At 37.6% G+C, this 19,297-nt stretch overlaps 1 protein-coding gene across 1 annotated transcript in view; it reads right to left on the bottom strand.

Annotated features, from left to right (window-relative positions):
- Positions 1-2,769: 2,769 nt before the first annotated feature.
- BABAM2 (BRISC and BRCA1 A complex member 2) overlaps positions 2,770-19,297 on the bottom strand; it is a 161,270-nt gene continuing 144,742 nt past the window's right edge. Inside the window, exon 12 of the mRNA XM_036380934.1 lies at positions 2,770-4,411. Within this exon, the coding sequence (XP_036236827.1) occupies positions 4,348-4,411 (64 nt within the window). The 3' untranslated portion in view covers positions 2,770-4,347. The remainder of the gene's footprint in view (positions 4,412-19,297) is intronic.

Genomic DNA, 19,297 nt, shown 5'->3' on the forward strand with positions numbered 1-19,297 from the left:
GCTGCAGTGCCTACTCATCACTTACACAGGTTTCTGAGCTCTGCTAAAACCCCAGCCTTGTATTAGGGGGCACTGCTCAATGGACAGCACTCCAGATCTAATCCTCTCTTTCCTAGGCAGGAAGTCTCTGTGTAAAACCACCTGAAGTGAGACTTAAAGTACTGCACTTCATGGCTAAATTCCATCCACTGACTGATTCACCAAAGATGAATTATTGCTGTAGGTTCCAGACGGGATGAGAGAAAGGGAACATACAGAGAAACATCCCTAGGGATGGTTTCACAATGCACAGGAGATCCATGCTGACTCCAGCAATGATCTTTTCTCAAGAACTGACTCAAGTCTACTCTCTGTATGAATGGGAGGATGTTCAAGGACAGTGACAATACCAAAATGTGCCAATTCAGCAAATGAAAATTGCCAGTCAACGAAGCAGTGGCCAGCACAATGGAAAGATCAATGAAGGCCAAACAATGTAGGGTATAGTTACCTCTTATTTATTCTTCCAGCTGTTTGTCCAGTCTTTCCAGCAAGTTCACAAAAAGTCTGACTTTGAATCCATAAGATTTGGTATTACTTCTAGGACAGTGGATTATGTATGCAGATGGATAAAGGCTTGACTCTAAGTTTGTGATTTAAGGACCTTTGGAAAACTGTGCATTAGCAGGGCTTAGTAACTCAAGACTTACTGCATTCTTTAGTCAAAGCTAGGACAGTGTAGAGTTTAGGCTTTTCAATACATTTGCAACATTGCTATTTTTCTCCTACATTTTGTGGTTCTCATAAGCCAAGGAAAATAGCCTAGGTCTGACTGCTCCCTTCAATTGCATATCTCACATAATAGGGAAGGAAGTGCTGAGAGTCTCAGTGCTGTTAAACTGGCCACAATGGAAATGATAAAAAAACAGGAGATAACAGAAATAACTCACTCATCAGAGCCCAACTTTTGTGGCTAACATAAATGCCTTCAGTGGGTACTTGGTTTGATATAAAATTATTCAAATGAACCCTCTCTTCTGGTGTAGTATTTCTATGGCAATTCTCCTGGAGAGAAGCTTCCATTCATTTCAGTGTCTCTCCTCTCAATACCCCATTTGGAGAGCTAACACTCTCAATACTTCTAAGAGCTATTAGAAAGAAAATAAAATATACATAAAATAGTTCTACTTTTGAGAACTATTAGAAAGGGATCCATGTAGGTCAAAGAGTGAAGGGTGACCTTGAAATAAAGAAAACGTTCATTTAGTGTACTAAAACTCCTTCTAATCTGAAATTTAAATACAAACAGTGCAGTTTTTAATCTTTTTTACCTTTTGTTTCCTCCCCAAAATACTAGCAATTGTAGCATGGCATTAAAATTAGACTGAAACAATTGACTTGTTTCTATGTATATTGTGAAAAGTTGGTCAAACTGTTGAATTCAACACAATGAATTCCTGGTTTAGGCTTTTTGTACCCTAAAAATGCTTTCTTATGTGGCTTCTAAAACTCTTTAATAATAAAGCAGTTCATTGACCAAAATGACTAGGACTGAGGTGAAGGATGCATTTTTGGCTGGGAATAAATCTAAATTCTGAAGAGTGGACCTCTTTTCAAACTATCTTCCAATTGCTAGCCTTTGAAGTATGGTAACTTCTGAGAAGCTAAAAAAATAAATAACTGGTGCCACTTGGGCAATCAGGTACATAAAGCACACACTGTGTTCATGGAGCAATCAGTATAACACTGAATCAAAGACAAAGTTATAAAATGTAAGATTCCAGGAATGTACTGATGCAACCTAAGGGTTTGGTTCATACCTTTTGAAGATGTCTAGAGATTGTTTCTATCAGATTTAGAACGCTATGAGAACAAATGTTTTTCATTAGCCATCCTTCCTCTCCTACCCCATTCACAAGGTTGGCTTATTCTTGAACATGTGTCTGTGGCTTTGGCTTTTACCTGAAGAAATGTAGATGTGAGATCATCCCAGTATACTAAACAATATTTTGTTCTTAGTCACCTGAGGTTGTTCAGTTATGATTTTGCTATTCACATAAAACCATTACTTTCTGTGAGGATCCATAAAATCAGAAAGTTTTAAGAGAGCTACAAAGAGAAAACCTCAGAAACAGCAAAAGTGAAATTAGAGCTAAGCAGTAGCCATAAAATAAGTCAGCAAAAAATTATGTAAAAAGTAAAAAAATAAAAAACAATAAAACAATAGTCTGTGTGTTAATGCTTATCTAAAATAACTCCCTAATCTACAAAAAGTATATCTAGCGAAATATTAAAAAGTTCTAACCTTAATAATAAAACTCTGTGCATTGTGTTTTAAAGCTTACAAGCAAGTATTGTATTCAAAATAAGCAAGCATTGTTTTAACCAAAAGTAAGAGTGCTTATAGTAGTTAAATAAAACTACTGTCCATATGCTTTTACTTTGTGTAATTAGTCAAAAAACTTTTTAAAAAAGTTGTAACATTAAGTTCTTAATCTACTGCCTAAGATGTGAACTAATAACATCTTCCCAATGTCATAACCACGTAATGGAACTAATGCTACAAAATAAAACAACTCAAAATGCATTCCTAACAATCCCATCCTATTTGTAATTTGTACATAGCCCTCAACCAGTGACAACCTCCCACATCTGCTCTAAGCATGCCAAAGCCTCATGCAGTGTCACCACAGAGGGAATTCAGGCTCAGACCTTTGAAACTGGACAGTGCTCAGATAATGCACTGAGAAAGGGGTGGGTCACAGCACAGAATACACCTTCTCTGCAGACTTACAATAAAACTTCTTATTCTTTTATTTATTCTTACAATACAGATTTTGTTTGCAGCTTAATTTTCAGCCAAGAAGTTCAGTATTAAACATAAATTAAATTTTGCTCACAAACTAGCTAAAAATACTTGTAGTTTCTAGAGGCGAATTATTTGCGTAATTCTTAATTATTAAGGTTCACGACACAAACCCCATCCTGTATTTCCTAGGTGAATTTAAACCCTGAAAAGCACTACTTTTCATGTCAAATAACAAGTTGTAGAAAGGGTAGGAGAATACTGCCAATCAAGCAGCTTGACGAGACTTCCTTGCATGTGATGCCATAGTGTATAATTTAAAATAAAATGTTTTCCAGTTCCACTGTATCAGCTGCATACTATTCATTTAGTTCCTTGTATTTAGCAGAAGTAGGGTACATTTTCCAGATACCATTTATAAGCCAACATACTCTGTTAATTTTATTCCTTACTGGAAAGTACCTTGGTCTATTCACAAATTAATTGGGGAAGTGACATTGTGACCATTAGTCCCAACTGGTGTGCCTGACACAAGCAGGAAAGAAAGGATGAATAGGCAGGATTTTCCATTTGGCATTTCAGAATTAGGGGAGGTAACGTTTCCAGTTATATACACTTAAAAATATTTTCTGAGAAGATATGCTGAACTTAAGCATTAAGCTAAATACCTATAGCCCTGCATTATTTAATCAGCTATTTTCCAAGACATCACTCATTCCTTTGTTGAAAGTTTGCCTCTTAACAGTATTTATCTTATTTGGAAAAATTACAGGTCTATGAAAGAGCTTTATTTTCTTATACTGCTTTATATAACTAGTTACTTGCATGTTGGTACTAAAGAAACAGAACTTTTTTGAAGTGGCAAGGGCCACTCATTAGGAAAACAAGAAAAATTTACAACTGGAAATGAAAACAAAGCATAAAAACCTAACATTTCACACAAAATGAGCTTTCAACAGAAGTATTAGAAAAACCACCAAACCTCAAACACCTTGCCATATTAACTTCAGACCAACTGGAAAGGCACTGAGAACTGAAGTGTGCAATTCATATCCATACCTGTGAGAGTAACAACCACAGTGAGACACAAACCTCTGAGGCATACAGAATATGGCACTGTACAGTCCATTAGGCATTCCTGGTGCATACGGCAGTTTTGTGTTTCCTTAGGATGAGCTGAAAATGTTACCTAAATGTACACATTACATCATATTTCCATGGGGAAGAGCAGTCCAATTTAGACCATCTGATGATGAGGAAACAAGGCATAACATACAGGACATTGTTGGCACAAGAAAGTGTTATCCTATCAATACACACATTTGAAATTTATATATAAAGGAATGGTGGTGGCAGAGGCAAAGGGGCAGGACTAATATCAAATATTCAGTTCTAAGCATGCTAGTGAGGTCTTTGTTTCATAAACTGAAGCTACCAAAACCAGTTCAGAGGCAAGAAAGCACTTATCAAGACAGTCCAACCCATTTCCAGGCATCCTTCTTCTGGGCTGACATGTGCAGACTGAAGGATCTGTCCAGTGTAGTTTCCATTCCCAAAGCTGTCTAAAGCTTCCCATTGGCAAATGCTGCCTCCTGGAACTGAGGGACAAATGTCTTGAAATATGTCCTAGTGAAAAGAACAGAAAATACATGATTAGGAAGGAGTAATCTTAAAAGCATGAATTGAAGCACTTGATGTTTCCCATGTTTTCTATTTCCCCTATGTGGAGAAGGCTTCACATATGGTACAAAAGGCCCAAAGACAGACAAGGCAATGGAGCAGGAAATAGTGAAGAGAAGTCAGAATATGTGTAGGAGATAAGCTCTTTATCTGTGTCAGAAACCTTGACACAATACTGTCACTGCTGATGGCAGCAGTTTACATGAAATGCAGCAAATAAATACTAACAACATTGTATGAATGGTAAGTCCTTTTATTAAACTTCAACAATTATAGGATAATGCCCTTTTTTAAAGTGTGCTTCGTATATTTTGGATCTTAGTCTATCTTCTTTGCAAAGGATCAAGTGACTCATAAATCCATAAAGTGAGCTAACCCTACATATCCAAAATTGAGTTAGAACTCTACCTTTGAGATTTCTTTGCTGAGATCCAGGGATGCCCCTTACTTGCCAATTATATTAGAAGCTGCTTTATCATTCTGCCTTTGGTTTCTGCCTACTGCATTTTGCACCAAACTTTCAATTTCTTTATTTTTTAAAATTTTGTTTTCTATTTCTATCACTGGTCTCTATAAATTTCTCTCCTGTTCTCACCAAGGAGAAATCTAAAGTGAGAATAGCTGCAATGTCATTTATTAGATTCCTGATCTCTCAGCTGGTTTACCTCCTGAAGCAAACACACACTGATCAGCTTCACAATCATGATGTGTTTCATAACTGCAGTAGAAGCTTTGGCAATCACTCAACAGCAACCATACTTCCTCACACCTAAAAACGTTGCAAGACCACGAAGGGAATGCTCCTCTCTCTTTGTGAGGTTGTGCCTGGCAAATTAATTAACAGATCGCTGCAGTCAGCTTTTGTGCACAAGATATAAATACATATGAGATGCTGTCCAAAGGTTAAAAGAGCAATGGAAAGTAAAAGCATTTCTGGACTGAGGAGCTGATCCCAGAAATGGAAACAACCATAATAAAGAGGACAACCAGCACACACATTTTATAGCATATACAGATTGTGCTGTGTATTTACAGAACACACTTAGGTTTATTGAAGCAAAGTTCAGAAAACAACCCTAGTAATCATGCCTGCAAAAGTGGTTGTTCCTGCTGGCACACACACCAACATAAACCAGCTGAGAAGGTCTGCCTGTCTCCTGATCTCAACAGCTGGGTGCCATTTCTGTATCTGTGCTTTTTCTACCATACCTTTGAAATTGTAGCTTTTGTAAGTCCTGTTTAATTCTATGTGTTTTGCTAGCTCATGGAGTACCTCCTGCATGTTGTCAATGTCAGGACCTATCCCTTTTATTTGTCCTTGCTTTATCGCTCCTAACATTTAATTATGCTTCTCTGCTTGGTTATTTTAAACAGCTTCCCCCTTCCCCTTTGATACCTTCTCTGCAGAATCTCTTCATGCACGTGACCTCATCGACTTGATAAATGTTACTTAAAACTTCCTTCTTCCAAAACTGTAGAAATTCTTAATCATTAAATGGGATACAATCAGAATTATTTTCCTACATTTTATTTCTTTTTCTCCATAGCATTTCTGTGCTTTGTATTAAACCCACACGTAGTGCATTATATGCAGTAATTATATATGCCTTTTCTGTTAGGTAAATTCCAGAATGAATGCTTATGATACCACAAACATCCTCCCACACCAACTTTATCTACACTTGCATCCTTTCTTTTCACTGATTCCTGCAGGAGAGCTTGTATCCATTCCTGCAAAACCAAGTCTAACACCTCCCTACATTCTGATCAGATGTACTGTATCAAAGAAGATGTTATTTCACTAGTAGTTCATATGAACCTCTTGGCAATGTTCCATACACTACAAAAATTCCTTTAGTACGTCATTATTTTAAATGTCTGCTTTTTTTCTTTTTATACTTTAAAGTACATGCTTAAAGTTGCCCTTATCATTTTGGTCTTCTCCAGACTGAAGCAAATGCAGTACCACAAGTGTACTCAGGTAATGTTCCTCCATTTCTGTCCCTCTCTCATATACCTTAAGTATCTCAGATGAAACAAAATCAGAGATAATTATGGTTCATCACACCTACCACAAAAAAAAATTAATTAACACTGCTCCCTTAACCCCCCCAAACTAAACCAAACCAGGCCCTGCTAAGAGATCCAAAAGCCCAGTGTGCCTGATAGGACTGTCTCAGCTACAGCACATTTAGCAGATTGAAGAGGAAAGATGGGGAAGTAGGAAAAGGTAAGTGAAACTCCTTAATGAACACTGAAAACTTTTTTCTAGACTTTTTCTTTTCATCCGAAAGTTTGGGACAAAACCATGTGTTAAAATACCTGAATTTCCTGTGAAATGGAAATGACAACATTTTAATTACAACAATCTCTGCAGTGGTCACCAGTAAGGAGGAAAAGAAGCAGCAATCACCTTCTGAGTGAGTTTCATCTATTGACCATCAGGCATTGAAGTCAAAGTTTCTGCCCAAATAGGACCACGACACAAAATATTATGTTACAACAGATGACATGAAATAATTTTGAGAGAAATAGAAAAATTTTTGAAGGACAATACTCTGCTATAGACTGCATGGTAAAGGCATCTTTCACATGCAATACTGTTCCTTATAGAAAGATTTTAAGTCAAGAGACAACACTCATGCTCTAGCATCCTGTACATGCAGGCACAGAGAAACACGAATGTGAATATTAACATGAACTTTGGAAAAAGATACATTCCTCATATTCTATTAATATTAACACATTCACATGAATTACACCTTCAATAACTATGATCTGTGCTATACCATAGGGATTCATATAAAAGTATCTGAAAGTTGTTTTTTTTTTTTTCAGAAACTTTGCCACATGATATTCTCAAGTTATCTCCAAACTATTTTGAAATTATTACTTTTATATACACTAGATATGTTTTTCAGCTCTGGAGAACTGTTATTAAAAAACCCAACAACAGTAATTTAGGTACCTGTCGAATTACACTGAAGGTGAAGAAAGCTAACTTGACCTATGGTCTCTCAGGGCTCTGTCAAATGGCAGAAATCAGCTTCTGATCAATGCCTTTTCTCCTTTCTGGGAAAGATGGAGATCTTTCTTTCTCCAGCTTTCATTTACCATATTCTTGGTGGGTCTGTATCACACTGACCTTATACCAAGCTCAGAAGACCTGCATAAATTCTCCTGTAAGTACAGGGAAACTCATTTGTACAAAGTACACAGGTATTCTTCACGTGAGTGTAGAGTACAATCAACACTCATGTAAAGAAAGTAAAACGCACACTGAGTGTTGCATCCTTCTCACAGTGGTTTTGATTCCAGCTTAAACAGTGTTCAAAAAGTTGCTTTCTTTTCAGCCTAGAGTGGGTGCCAATCTTCATACACTTATGGGCACATGTCTAACACTTTGTTGAGCTTCTTATAATACTCCATTGTTTTTTGTCTATTCATTTTTGTTCCCTCAAATGGTCATTTTCCAAGTTCAAGGTAGTAAGTAAGTTTCTATGGAAATTTTTCTTCATCACTCCAGAAAACAACACATTTTGCTGTAGTTAACCACTATATATACTTGACATAGTACAATGAATTCCACGTGCTAAGCTCAAGGACATCTGTTGAGAGTAAAGCACTTCTATTTCCTTCATTTTATTATCCAGGGGAAAGAAAGTCTTGCTGTAATTGCAAGTGGTAAGTATCTAAAAGAAGGTAGAATTGGCTCACGCTGTTTACATATTTCCCAGTGATATGAAACACTGAATGTGGTACAAGGTCTCCAGAAGCCCATACATGTCTAAATCCCAGGGTGTGGGTTTGCTGTGCTTAAAACATACTTGACTCAGAATTCACATGTTTTTGTGAAATTTCATTCTAATTGTACTGGTTTTTTTTCCCAGGGTAATTTAGTGCTGGGTTTTTTAAATGCAGTTGGCAGAAAATCTGCATTGACCACTTGATAATACCTTTTGCCTTCACATATCCATGCTGAAAATCTGCAAAGATTTTCAATTATGTAGCTGCAATCTCCCATCAAACAACACTTCCCATATATTTATGGTGATAGCATTCTAAGACCAACACACTCAATTTCTGCTGTTGCTTTTGCTGGACTGGTACTATAGCCAGCTATACAATTGTGTTCTAGTTACTGCTGCTGGTGTAATGAAGTTAAAAGGGTTGTTTAGGTGTTTCTATTTCTCTTAAAATCTTTATGTGGCAAATTCAGAGTAGAAGATCGAGACTCAAACTCTGTGAGGAAAACAGCATACAACATGTTGTACCAATGAGATTTCTGCTTTTTATGTCTGGGACAAGGACAATCATCATGGGGTGATGAATCATCTTCCCAAGTCATTCACAAAATATATTCCCCCTAAACTCCTCAGTTTATAACTGCCAAGATTTCCAGCATGCTGATCTCAAATTCACCCTATTTGCACTCATGTTTTATTTGTTTCAGCTTAAGATGTGGGACTTTGAAGTGCTTTTTCCATCAAGAGATGATTTGAGGAAAATTAAGGGGATGAAATCATCATGATGGTCCACATCAACAACAGACTTAGCAGTACAGCAACACTTCTACTACCAGCACAGTGTCCTTATTGGCAAATTAAAGCCCTTGAGCCACAAACTTTATCTTTTCACAAAGACCTTCTCTCACTGCATTAGGCACACGTGTTGTGTTCCTTCTCGTCTGAAGGCAGACTTACATTTGGATATTTTTTCTACTACTGGCTTTGAGAGCAAACTTTATTCTTAAATACTACCCATTATTTCAATATTTTAGTAAGTACTGCAACAGATATTTAATTCTGTAAATATCTGGCTCTAATTATAGACCCTTAGTGTATTCAAAATCATAGTAGCCAGTGTATTTGACAAATACATCAATTTTCTCCTACTCTAGGCAAGGCATACATAATATGTATGAATTCTTTTCTAAAATTTTTCAAGTTAATAGATCTGACTTGGGCAGGCACTCCTGTAGTCATGGTGATCTCTGAATAATTCTACTTAATCCTTCCAAGTCTTCTGGAGTATTTAGTACCCCATTCTCCTCAGTAGTTCTCTATTGTCTGAACTGTCCAGCAGGTAAATTGAGTTTGTTTGAATAATCCTGGGACTGAGGTAAGGACTGAATTGTATCTGTCCAGCTGCATGAGATAGAACCAAGAATCCCAGGCATCTGTCCCAACAGCTGTCCACTTCTTTTAAAGGAATTGTATCTCTAGGATTTACATCATTTTGCATCCCATATTTCTTTCCTGCTGTACCCTAGAAGAACTGCTTCAAGACATCTACAAGTTTCTTCAAATCTACTGAATCCTGATAGAACAACATCAACTCTATACATGACTGATCTTCATAAATTAGCTGGAACAGCAATGTTCTCCCTCTTTCAATCAAATCTGGTGAAAACAGGAATTAAGAAGGGTGTAGGTCAGAGTGAAGGACATACTGAGGCTTCTTGAGGTTTTTGACCTATTCCTTCCAGACTAGTATTAGTACGCTGACACTTTGCAATAAAATCTTGTTAAACTATTTCAACACTATAGACATATTAGAATTATAAAAGATCTTCTCCAGGCTTTATCAATGTCACCTGATTACTCACTTTCTGAAGTACAAAGTATTTTTGCATGGATCATACATACATAAGTAGTGTGCCTTTGTATTTTTGTGTTCCTGTTGAAACTTGTTCTGACACAGTGAAAACTTGTTTTGAAAATACTGAACATCTACAACAATACCTTCTGGATGCCAGATGAGAGGATTTGTTCTCCCATGACCACACAGGCACATCCAGCTGATTTGGTTCATGTAACCCCTAAAAATTCATCTCCTCTACAGAAGCTATTTACCATAACCTTCAAAACTTTCTAAGATTTCCTGTTTGTTTCTGGCAGAACAAAACCAAAGATGCCAACCACTCTTTTTTTTACAGATATAAGTTTTCTTTCTAAATTCCTTTTGTCACGAGCTACCTAACTCAACATGATTACCACTAATTAACAAAAGGAACTTAAATTAATAAATTGGTGCATTAATTCCAACAGTGGGTATGTATTTAGGTCATATTCCATATGACTGCTCATTATGTGCTTAACCCCTGCTCATGCCCTCCTCCAGTATCTCTATGCCTTGCACTGAGCAAGGGCTGAACACAAAAGTGTGGGTATCTACTGAGAGCCCATTCTTTCCACAGGCCTCATGCCATTGTTTGAGGGGCAGCTTTTTCCTTTTAAACACAGACATGAGACATTTGAACCTCGTTGCTATTTTCATCATATATAATGCATCAAAAACATATTTCCATTGGATGAACCATGTTGTCTATTTATTCATAGGCACTTCCACAGCATTCCTCACCAGGCTAAAAATACATGAGGACTCACAGCAAAGCTGAATCAGCCCATCTCCTGCTTTGGGATAACAAGAGAGTAACTCTACAGCAGATATTCTGTGACACCTCTGTTAGGAGAAAATGATCATTGTATCATTGTCTCCACATCTAAGATGTTACAAAAACTGCAGTGAGAAACAGTTCTCAGCACTGTAACTTTGGATTGCCCAGCTGGAACTGGGCTGTAGCAGGCAGGCCCAGGTGCCAAGTGGCAAAGGCTCAGGAGCTAATGAAAATCAGGACTATTATGGAATGCACAAGGCATTCAGGAGACAGCAGCATTTCTAAACCACCACTCAAACCTGAACATCAAAAAAACTTACCCAAGCACAGCAGCAGAATGAAATAGGTACCTTCCAGGATTTCTTTCTCACTTCAAATATACATCACAATACTTGGCATATATTCATGTTTCTAAACTAAGCTTCTTGATGGTATGCTCCTTGGGATGTGGTTTAGAATTTCCTTACTAGGCAGCTTTATCTATAGCAAATATTTTGCTTTTGTGTGAAACACAATGTCTACACAGTTCTCCATTTTATACATCTCCAGAACTGGTGATGCCAAGCAAACATCTGAAGTGTTTATACAACAGCAAGACAATAGCTCTTAAATTACTGCTACTGTAACAGGCTAAACACACAAATGTACAAAGAGTCAGTGCACAACGCCATTAAGCTGCTAGCAATTTTTTTCCTGTGTGCCAAAAAAAAAAAAGCATCACAATCCTTCTCCCTCTTCTAATATTTCTCTCTCTCTACCTCCTTTTATTGTGAATTACCCACAAGGAGATTAGTAAACTTTTTTGCCTGTTTCTACCTGCCAGTCCATGCAAGGCACTGACTGTGCAGCCAGGCTCATGGACAGACAGAACAGTAATCAAGTGACCTGGAGATCTGCAGTGGGCAGCCATCAACATGCAAGTTTTTAAGAAATACAGCTGTTTTCAGCTCAGTTTATTATACTGCACAACAGAAACCTGTCTCCAAAATTACAAACAAACCAAAACTGTAACAGGAAATAGAAGTGGCAGAACTAGTGAAACCAAGTACATATCAGAAGTTTAAACATTAATATTCACTCACGTCCAAAAGCTGTTTTCTGTATTTTACTAACAATATCTTTTTCCTCCAGAAGTTATTTCTGATTCAAGTCACACAGAAAGGTACAAAAAATTATTATATTTAGACATGTTTTTCCACAGTTTGCTGATTGCAGAATTAACAGGTAGCTTTAATCCATATGAAGCAAACTGAAATAAAAATTAAATTTTCATTTAATTTCCAAAAACCTATGGTATCAGCTGATTTTATAAATAAAGTGAAGAATTCAACATTGGTCTGCTGTAAAAATTAAGATGACGTTGCTGCCCAACTTACCATAAAGCAAAATGAATTTTGACAATCTGTTCAAAGCACGAAATAACCATAAATATAACAACCCGACTAAAAACAAAATATAAGGAAGGGAGTTCTAGGGAACTGCTGTGGAGCCAAGACTGCAGATCATCATGTAGGCTGGCAATTAATGTTTATTTTAAAGCAGCAGCATAAGTAGGGTTATCACTTTGTAAAAGATGCTAATTTTGATTCCAAGAATATATGTCCTCCCAATGCATGGACCTTTACTGACAATAACAGACAGAAATTACAGCTACTGGACATAATCAGTTCATACAGACCAAGGCCAGTAACTATGAAAGCAACTTTCTAAAACCATCTGGAACTCAAGACTCTGGTATTTAATGTCCCACAGATTTCTGATATAGATATTTAAAAATTTACAAAGGTGTATTGCACAGACACAGTGAATCTAAGTGTTCCAAAGCACACACAGAAAAATGAACTTCTCATTTTGAAACAGTTTCATCAATGCCTTCTGCTTGCCAGTCAGTTCAAGAGATAAAACACTTCACTTCCTTCACCTTCTCCACAATGTACATAAATAGATGTACTTCAGTCAGATGAAGGTTTGTGGTCTTAGATCATAGCAAAATTTGCTTCTGCTTTCTTAACTTCCATTTTCCCCACAGGGCAGTGGGTGTCTGTGAAGGGTGCACTGGAATATCTCGGTCACAGCACGGTCACTCTCTTTCCTTATCAGTGGATCATGAGAATGATATTCCAAGGCCATCATGGAAAAACTCAATCTTCGTAGAGTCTTTTTAAATATATTGTTAACTTGCAGGAAATTTCCAGTCCTATGAGCTACAGCATGACAAGTCTGCTCTATTTTTCCTAGTTGCTGAAGTGCCATAGCCATATTTTCCCACTCCAGGTAAAGGTTAACTTCTTAAAGAGATAGTGTTTATTCAAGGCACATATTATTTCCTCTCATCTAGGCTGTGTAAATACACAATGAGCTCTGCTGCTGGAGAGCAATTATTTAACAAATTTTTTATTAGATTTGAAGGGGAGAGTCAATGTGAGACGAGATGCAACTAGGAACCTCTTCAAAGCCTAAAAGGCAGGGTAAAGAATGTGTGAAAGTAGTGATAAGTAGCAAGAGAAAGCAGAAAAGAATATGGGCAAGAATATGTTCAGGAGCAAAGCTTGTAAGGAAAGACAAGTGCAGAGATTCAAGAAGAGAGGAGCTCACAGTAGTAATAATAGAATTTGAAGGATCTTTAAGAGATTATTGAATCCCTTAATAGTAGTTCAGAGGCAGAAATGAAGAGTTACACCACAGATGCATCCATAACGAGTCTGACAACCAGCATCCCTGAAAACAAAGTTTGCTTGCAGGTGAAAGGACTGATTTCATCATGCCATCCGCTTTGCTTTGCCAGATTGCTTATCAACAGGGGCCAAAGGCAACATACCAAACCAGAAAAGAAACCTCTTTGGATATTCATTAGGACAAACCAGTCAGAAGGAAACGGATGAGACGCCACACATCTGTGATTATATAAAACATACGAAAGCAGTTGTTTCTTTTTGCTTTTCAAAGGATATATATTTGCTATTAGAAGTAAAAGTGAATGCTCAAAAGATTGGAGACCCATCCAAAGGGAAAAACCAGACAGAAATAAACCTTTATACTAACAAGTAAAAGCAGAAAAAAACAAATAGAAAATTAATTTGAGGAACAACTTAACTGTGACTCTCGAAATAAACACTTGTCAGACAATGCAAAATGTGGTCAAAAAGTAAAAATACTCAGGAGAAGCAAAGTCACAAAGAATAAATGAAATGGAAGTGCTTAAAGACGTTGCTATACCAGAATCTGGCCTTCCAAGAGATGTACCAAGAGATTCCACTCATGCATATATGTCAGCCAAAAAGGAAATGAACAAATGAACAAAATACAACCAAATCAGCAGCCCCAGATTACATTCACACCCAAGTTCCAGAGAAACTCAAGTGTGAGAAAGTTAAACTCTTAAATAGCTTGTAGCCTCCTGCTTAAAACAGCTTGGTACCAGAGAAGTGTGATGTCAATTAAAAAAAGGTCTGGAGGTCTGGGAGGATAGAAGGAGCTATGACTCAATAAATCTCACGTCCATACATTACAAGTTGGTAGAGACTGTTAATAGAAATTATTATAAAAATTCATAACTAGTCCAAAATTAGTGGACTTGAGTAAATATGACATACTGGGTAGGAGCCAAACTTGTGCTTCTCAAGTCTCCTATTTTCTTAAGGTATCAAAACCACATGGACAAGAAAAATTCAAGTGACACACACTGCTCAACTTACCTACAGGTATTTGGGACGGTTTTTCAAAGGCATAAAAACCCCTGAATTACCACAGAAGGAAAAAAGATCCATGAGTAGATAAAGAGCAGGCCAAGATACAAAGAAGAAGGACAGGAACAAACGATGAATACCATTAGGGGGAAGTCACCTGAGAAATGCACAGAAATGGGTGTTCTGACCTGTGTTGTTCATATTCCTACATGATATGAAGAAGTGAGCAATGGAAGATGGAAAGGTCTGTTAGTGTTAACAATTTAGTCAGGGAAGGAAAATAAGGCACAATTATGAGGAACTGCAGACAGTTCTTATAGTACTAGGAGACTGGGAGATAACACACCAGGTGGAATAACTGGGAGATAACATACCAGGTTTGTCAGTGTTGACAAACATGAAAGGAGAAATATGTGAGGAAAAAGACGTAATTTTACTACCACAAAAAACATAGGCTCTGAAACACTGTTAGAAAGGAGATGTTGGTGCTAAAATGACACTAGCCTTCATCTGTATGCAGAAAACAAAATCAGATGCTGTTAGAAGCAGAATAAAGAGTAAATCAGACAACACCACTACACCACCATATAAATGCATGGTGAATAACAGAAAAGGAAACAGAAGGAAAATCACAGAAACAGTAAAGGGAGAAAGAAGCAGGACAAGGGTGACCAGAAAGATGGAGAGGTTCTGGAGAAGGAAGGAGTGAGCAGAGCAAGAGAAAAGGAGGATCATAAAACACAGGTTATGGAGGGGATCAGTGGATTATATATTTGCTGCCTCTCTTCATACAAGAGGTAGAGGGTAACAACAACTTGCGCTAGGAGGAGGCAGGAAGGCAAAAAGCCGACAGAGTTTGTTATTCACACCACACCTGTGTGATCCCTTGCCACAGAATTTCATGATGTTATGCTGTTGGTTCAAAAAGCAAGTGAATAGAAGGAAAGCTAGGTAAGATTACTTAACAGAAATGTACCAGTACTGGATAAAGAAATCCTTGAGGATGGTAGAACATACAATGGAAATATGACTACATGCTCTGCCATGCTTTTCTGCAGGCATCCACTGCTACCTATTGATACAGACATGATAGTGGGCTACATGAATACAGAGTTTTACCTAGCTTAATGGAACAATTATGAGTATTACTCAAAAGACAAGACTATGGAGCTCACTTCCTATTTCTATTTAGCTGTTTATTTTGTAACTGATAAGGCAACACTATTTATCTGAGCTATTAAATCTCAGCTCCTTCCAAACCCATGTATTTCTCTCTACCCTTTTCTCTCGAGAAAGGGAGGACATTTTTTGTGCAAGTTCCTAACTGTAATTTCATGTTCTAATATAGAACTAGCAGCTTTCATAAATGTATAATGGAGTTCTCTAATAAAGCCAAATCAGACAGTGACTGTGTTTCACAGTATTTCTAGAACGCCACTTAATCCCAGTTATCCAAGAACCACCTACATTAAATTCTAACCTTTCATTCCTACAAAGCAGTTGTCTTCCAGCAAAGTGCTATTATACTCCACTTATACCATGCCAACTTCTCCAATCTCTTCTGTGCATTTCTCTTGTCAATATCCGAGAATACTTTTTTGCAGAAAGAATATTTACTATGTATCAAGACGCACATATGTACAGTTCACACATATACAGAGTATCTATACAAAATCAGAGAAAAACTAATTGCCTAACAGATTTTATTTCTATGCACTTCCTATAGCACCTATACTCCTCATCTTTAAATAGTTGTTTTTCTTTCCTACAGTCAAAGCTTTAATGAGAAGTGACCAGAAACAAATACCCAGGCCCTTCTGTCTTGGCTGAAATCCACATAATGCATGACAGCACTGAAGATCCCTGGCAGGCACCTGTCAGAAACTAACATACCATAACTTAAGAGTCAGACTTAATTATCCAGGGAGACATTTAAAGAAAACTACATGAAAAATATGACTCAAGAAGTGCAACTATCATGATATGTACTGTATTCTGTACTGTATGCAGAAGAACTATGTAAAAATAAAGGAATGTACTGGGAAAATTCTAATTAAAAGCCCTATCTACTTCACCTGTTATCTCTTACAATCAAAATAATTTTGTTATTAAGTTTTGCTGGTAAATCAACAGCAGAACACACTACAAGGACAAGTGCAATCACTAAGTATTTTAACAAAACGTAGCTTTTTCCATTTTCTTTTCTATTGTTCCCATATAATTCTGATCAGCTGACACTCCCACAGAAAATCAGCTTTGATTTAATGGTGTATAAAATCGAATTAACTTCTTGGTGAGCTTCACACGTCTGGGTCGCCACATCTCCTCTCGTTCTGGCTGTCACAGTGTATTGCCCCTTTCCTGCTCTGAGGAGCGGCCCACCAGCGGCAACAAAATGTCAGCTTTACTCCATTTCAGGCTAGGAAATCACTTCTGTTCAGTTTTTGATGCAAAACTATCAAAAACCATAGCTAAACAAGCGACCCAGCTCACCACCTCAGCCTTTAGCTGTACCTACGCTGGCGCTGTTCCTCAGAAAGAATCCTCCGAGCCTTGCAAATGTCTGAACACATGCACACACACCTAGAGAAGAATGATGTCCCTGGCTTCTATACCTCTGTTCCTTACTCTCATTTTTATGAATTTCACTCTAAGTTTAAGATAACATGTAACAGAGACAAAGACAGTCATGCAAAAAGCTTTGTAAGGTGAATATATGTCATGCAAATAAGTTAGTTTTTGGAAAACTGCTCGTTAAAGATGACTAATGTGCATGAAAAATCACATAATACAGGCAAAGACAACTTGATACTTTTACAAATAAGCAAAAAAACCCAACTTAAATACAACCCAAAGAATAAAAAAAATATTTATTACCTTAATTACACCTATCAAGAAGAGAAGATATAAAAAGGGTGCAACATTTACATGTAAATTTTATAGTGAGATACATGGTAGCATAGCTGGAACTCAAAAGTTTCATGAAAATTGTGAAAGTTGTTATTTTTTAAGAATTTGAAATATAGTAATAGGTATTCTGCCTAAAATGTGAAAGAAACTTGAATAATAATAAAAAAATGGATGAGTCAAAACTAGTTAATCTCAAAACAGCAACAACAAAAAATCATTAGGGCACACAAAATTTACTGAATAGAACAGCAAGTCTGACATACTACAACTGATATGTCTAAACAGCAACACAACAACTGTCCCTTTTTCTTTTCAAATATCCTTTTATTAGACTAAGAAATACAACATTTTAATCTGTAAATGTAATCATAGAATCACCAAACTGTTAAGGTTGGAAAAGACCATCAAGTTCATCACTGCCAAGCCCACCACTAAACCATGTCCTAAGTGCCACATCCACACACCTCTGAAATACCTGTAGGGGCGGTGACTACATTACCTCCTGGGCAGCCTGGCTTGACAACCCTTCTGGGGAAGGAATTTTTCTAAATAGCCAAACTAGACCCCTCCTAGTGCAACCTGCAGCCATTTGCCCTTGTCCTATCACCTGTTATCTGGGAGAAGAGGACAATCCCCACCTGGCTACACCCCCCCTTTCAGGCAGCTGTGGAGTGACAATGTCACCCCTGAGCCTCCTCTTCTCCAGCCGAAGCACCCCCAGCTCCCTCAGCCATGCCTCACAGCACTTGTGCTCCAGACACTTCACCAGCTCCACTGCCCTTCTCTGCACATGCTCCAGCACCTCAAATCTTTCTTGTAGTGGGGGCCTCAATCATACACATGACAGACATCATCAATTTGCTGATACACAAGGAGAAGCTGTGGCTGAGGCTCAAAATGCTATGGCTCAGTTCACCAGCCTGACACTTCCTAACCATGGCACTCTTGTGCTGAGCACAAACCAAAGCTGCAGCTGTGGCTTGCACAAGATGCACCTGCACATAATCTGAAGATGCACTTGACCTCATGGCAGAGCAACAGCCAATATAAAGTTGAGAGCACTTGAGCTCTTTGATGCCTTCACCCTCTGAATGCCCAAAGGGATATATAAAATTTACACCGCATTCAGCAAACACCGATGAATGGTCAGGGATAACATTGTCATTCAGAAACCTGTTTTGTCAGCCACCTTGGAAAAAAAAGGGAATATGAACCCTTGGAACAACTTATTGTGATACCAGTTTTCCGTGCTCCTGCTATTTTTAATGATGAGTAGGTGGATTTATGTAGGATAAAAGAATAAACTGAGTTTTAACTTGCTCTCCCCTGAAGTATAATCTAAGTCTACAGAGCAGCACTGGGTCAGACAGAATTTGGGCCAGCGTGCATCTAAGAACTGAATTTCAATTTGTATAAACAAACAAGCTTTATTTACAGTATTCCTTCATAAAATCCCAGGCTTCAAGTCAGCACGTTCTTTAAAGACTCCATTTATGTGCACTTGAATGCCTATTTAAGCAAAAAGACAAGAAAGCTTTCCCATGGAAACTGCACAGAGATGTTTTACTTCACACGTACACCACAAACAAGGCTGCTAACTTTCCATAATTTACTGTATTTTCTTAGGCTTGCCATTGTATTTTAGGACCAAAACTTTTGGAGCAGCTGCTTACGCAGGAGGCCACAGACATATAAATAAATGACCTACAAGAGGCAAAGCCTGAGATACCAACTGAGAGGAAATGGCATCTCAGCAGCTTGTAAGAAAATTCTTATGTTATTGGTTTCCCTGTTTCTAGCTGGAGGAACAGGTTAAAATTTTGTGTTAGCTGAGAA

This window comes from Molothrus ater, chromosome 3, assembly GCF_012460135.2.
Source record: "Molothrus ater isolate BHLD 08-10-18 breed brown headed cowbird chromosome 3, BPBGC_Mater_1.1, whole genome shotgun sequence".
NCBI lineage: Eukaryota > Metazoa > Chordata > Aves > Passeriformes > Icteridae > Molothrus > Molothrus ater.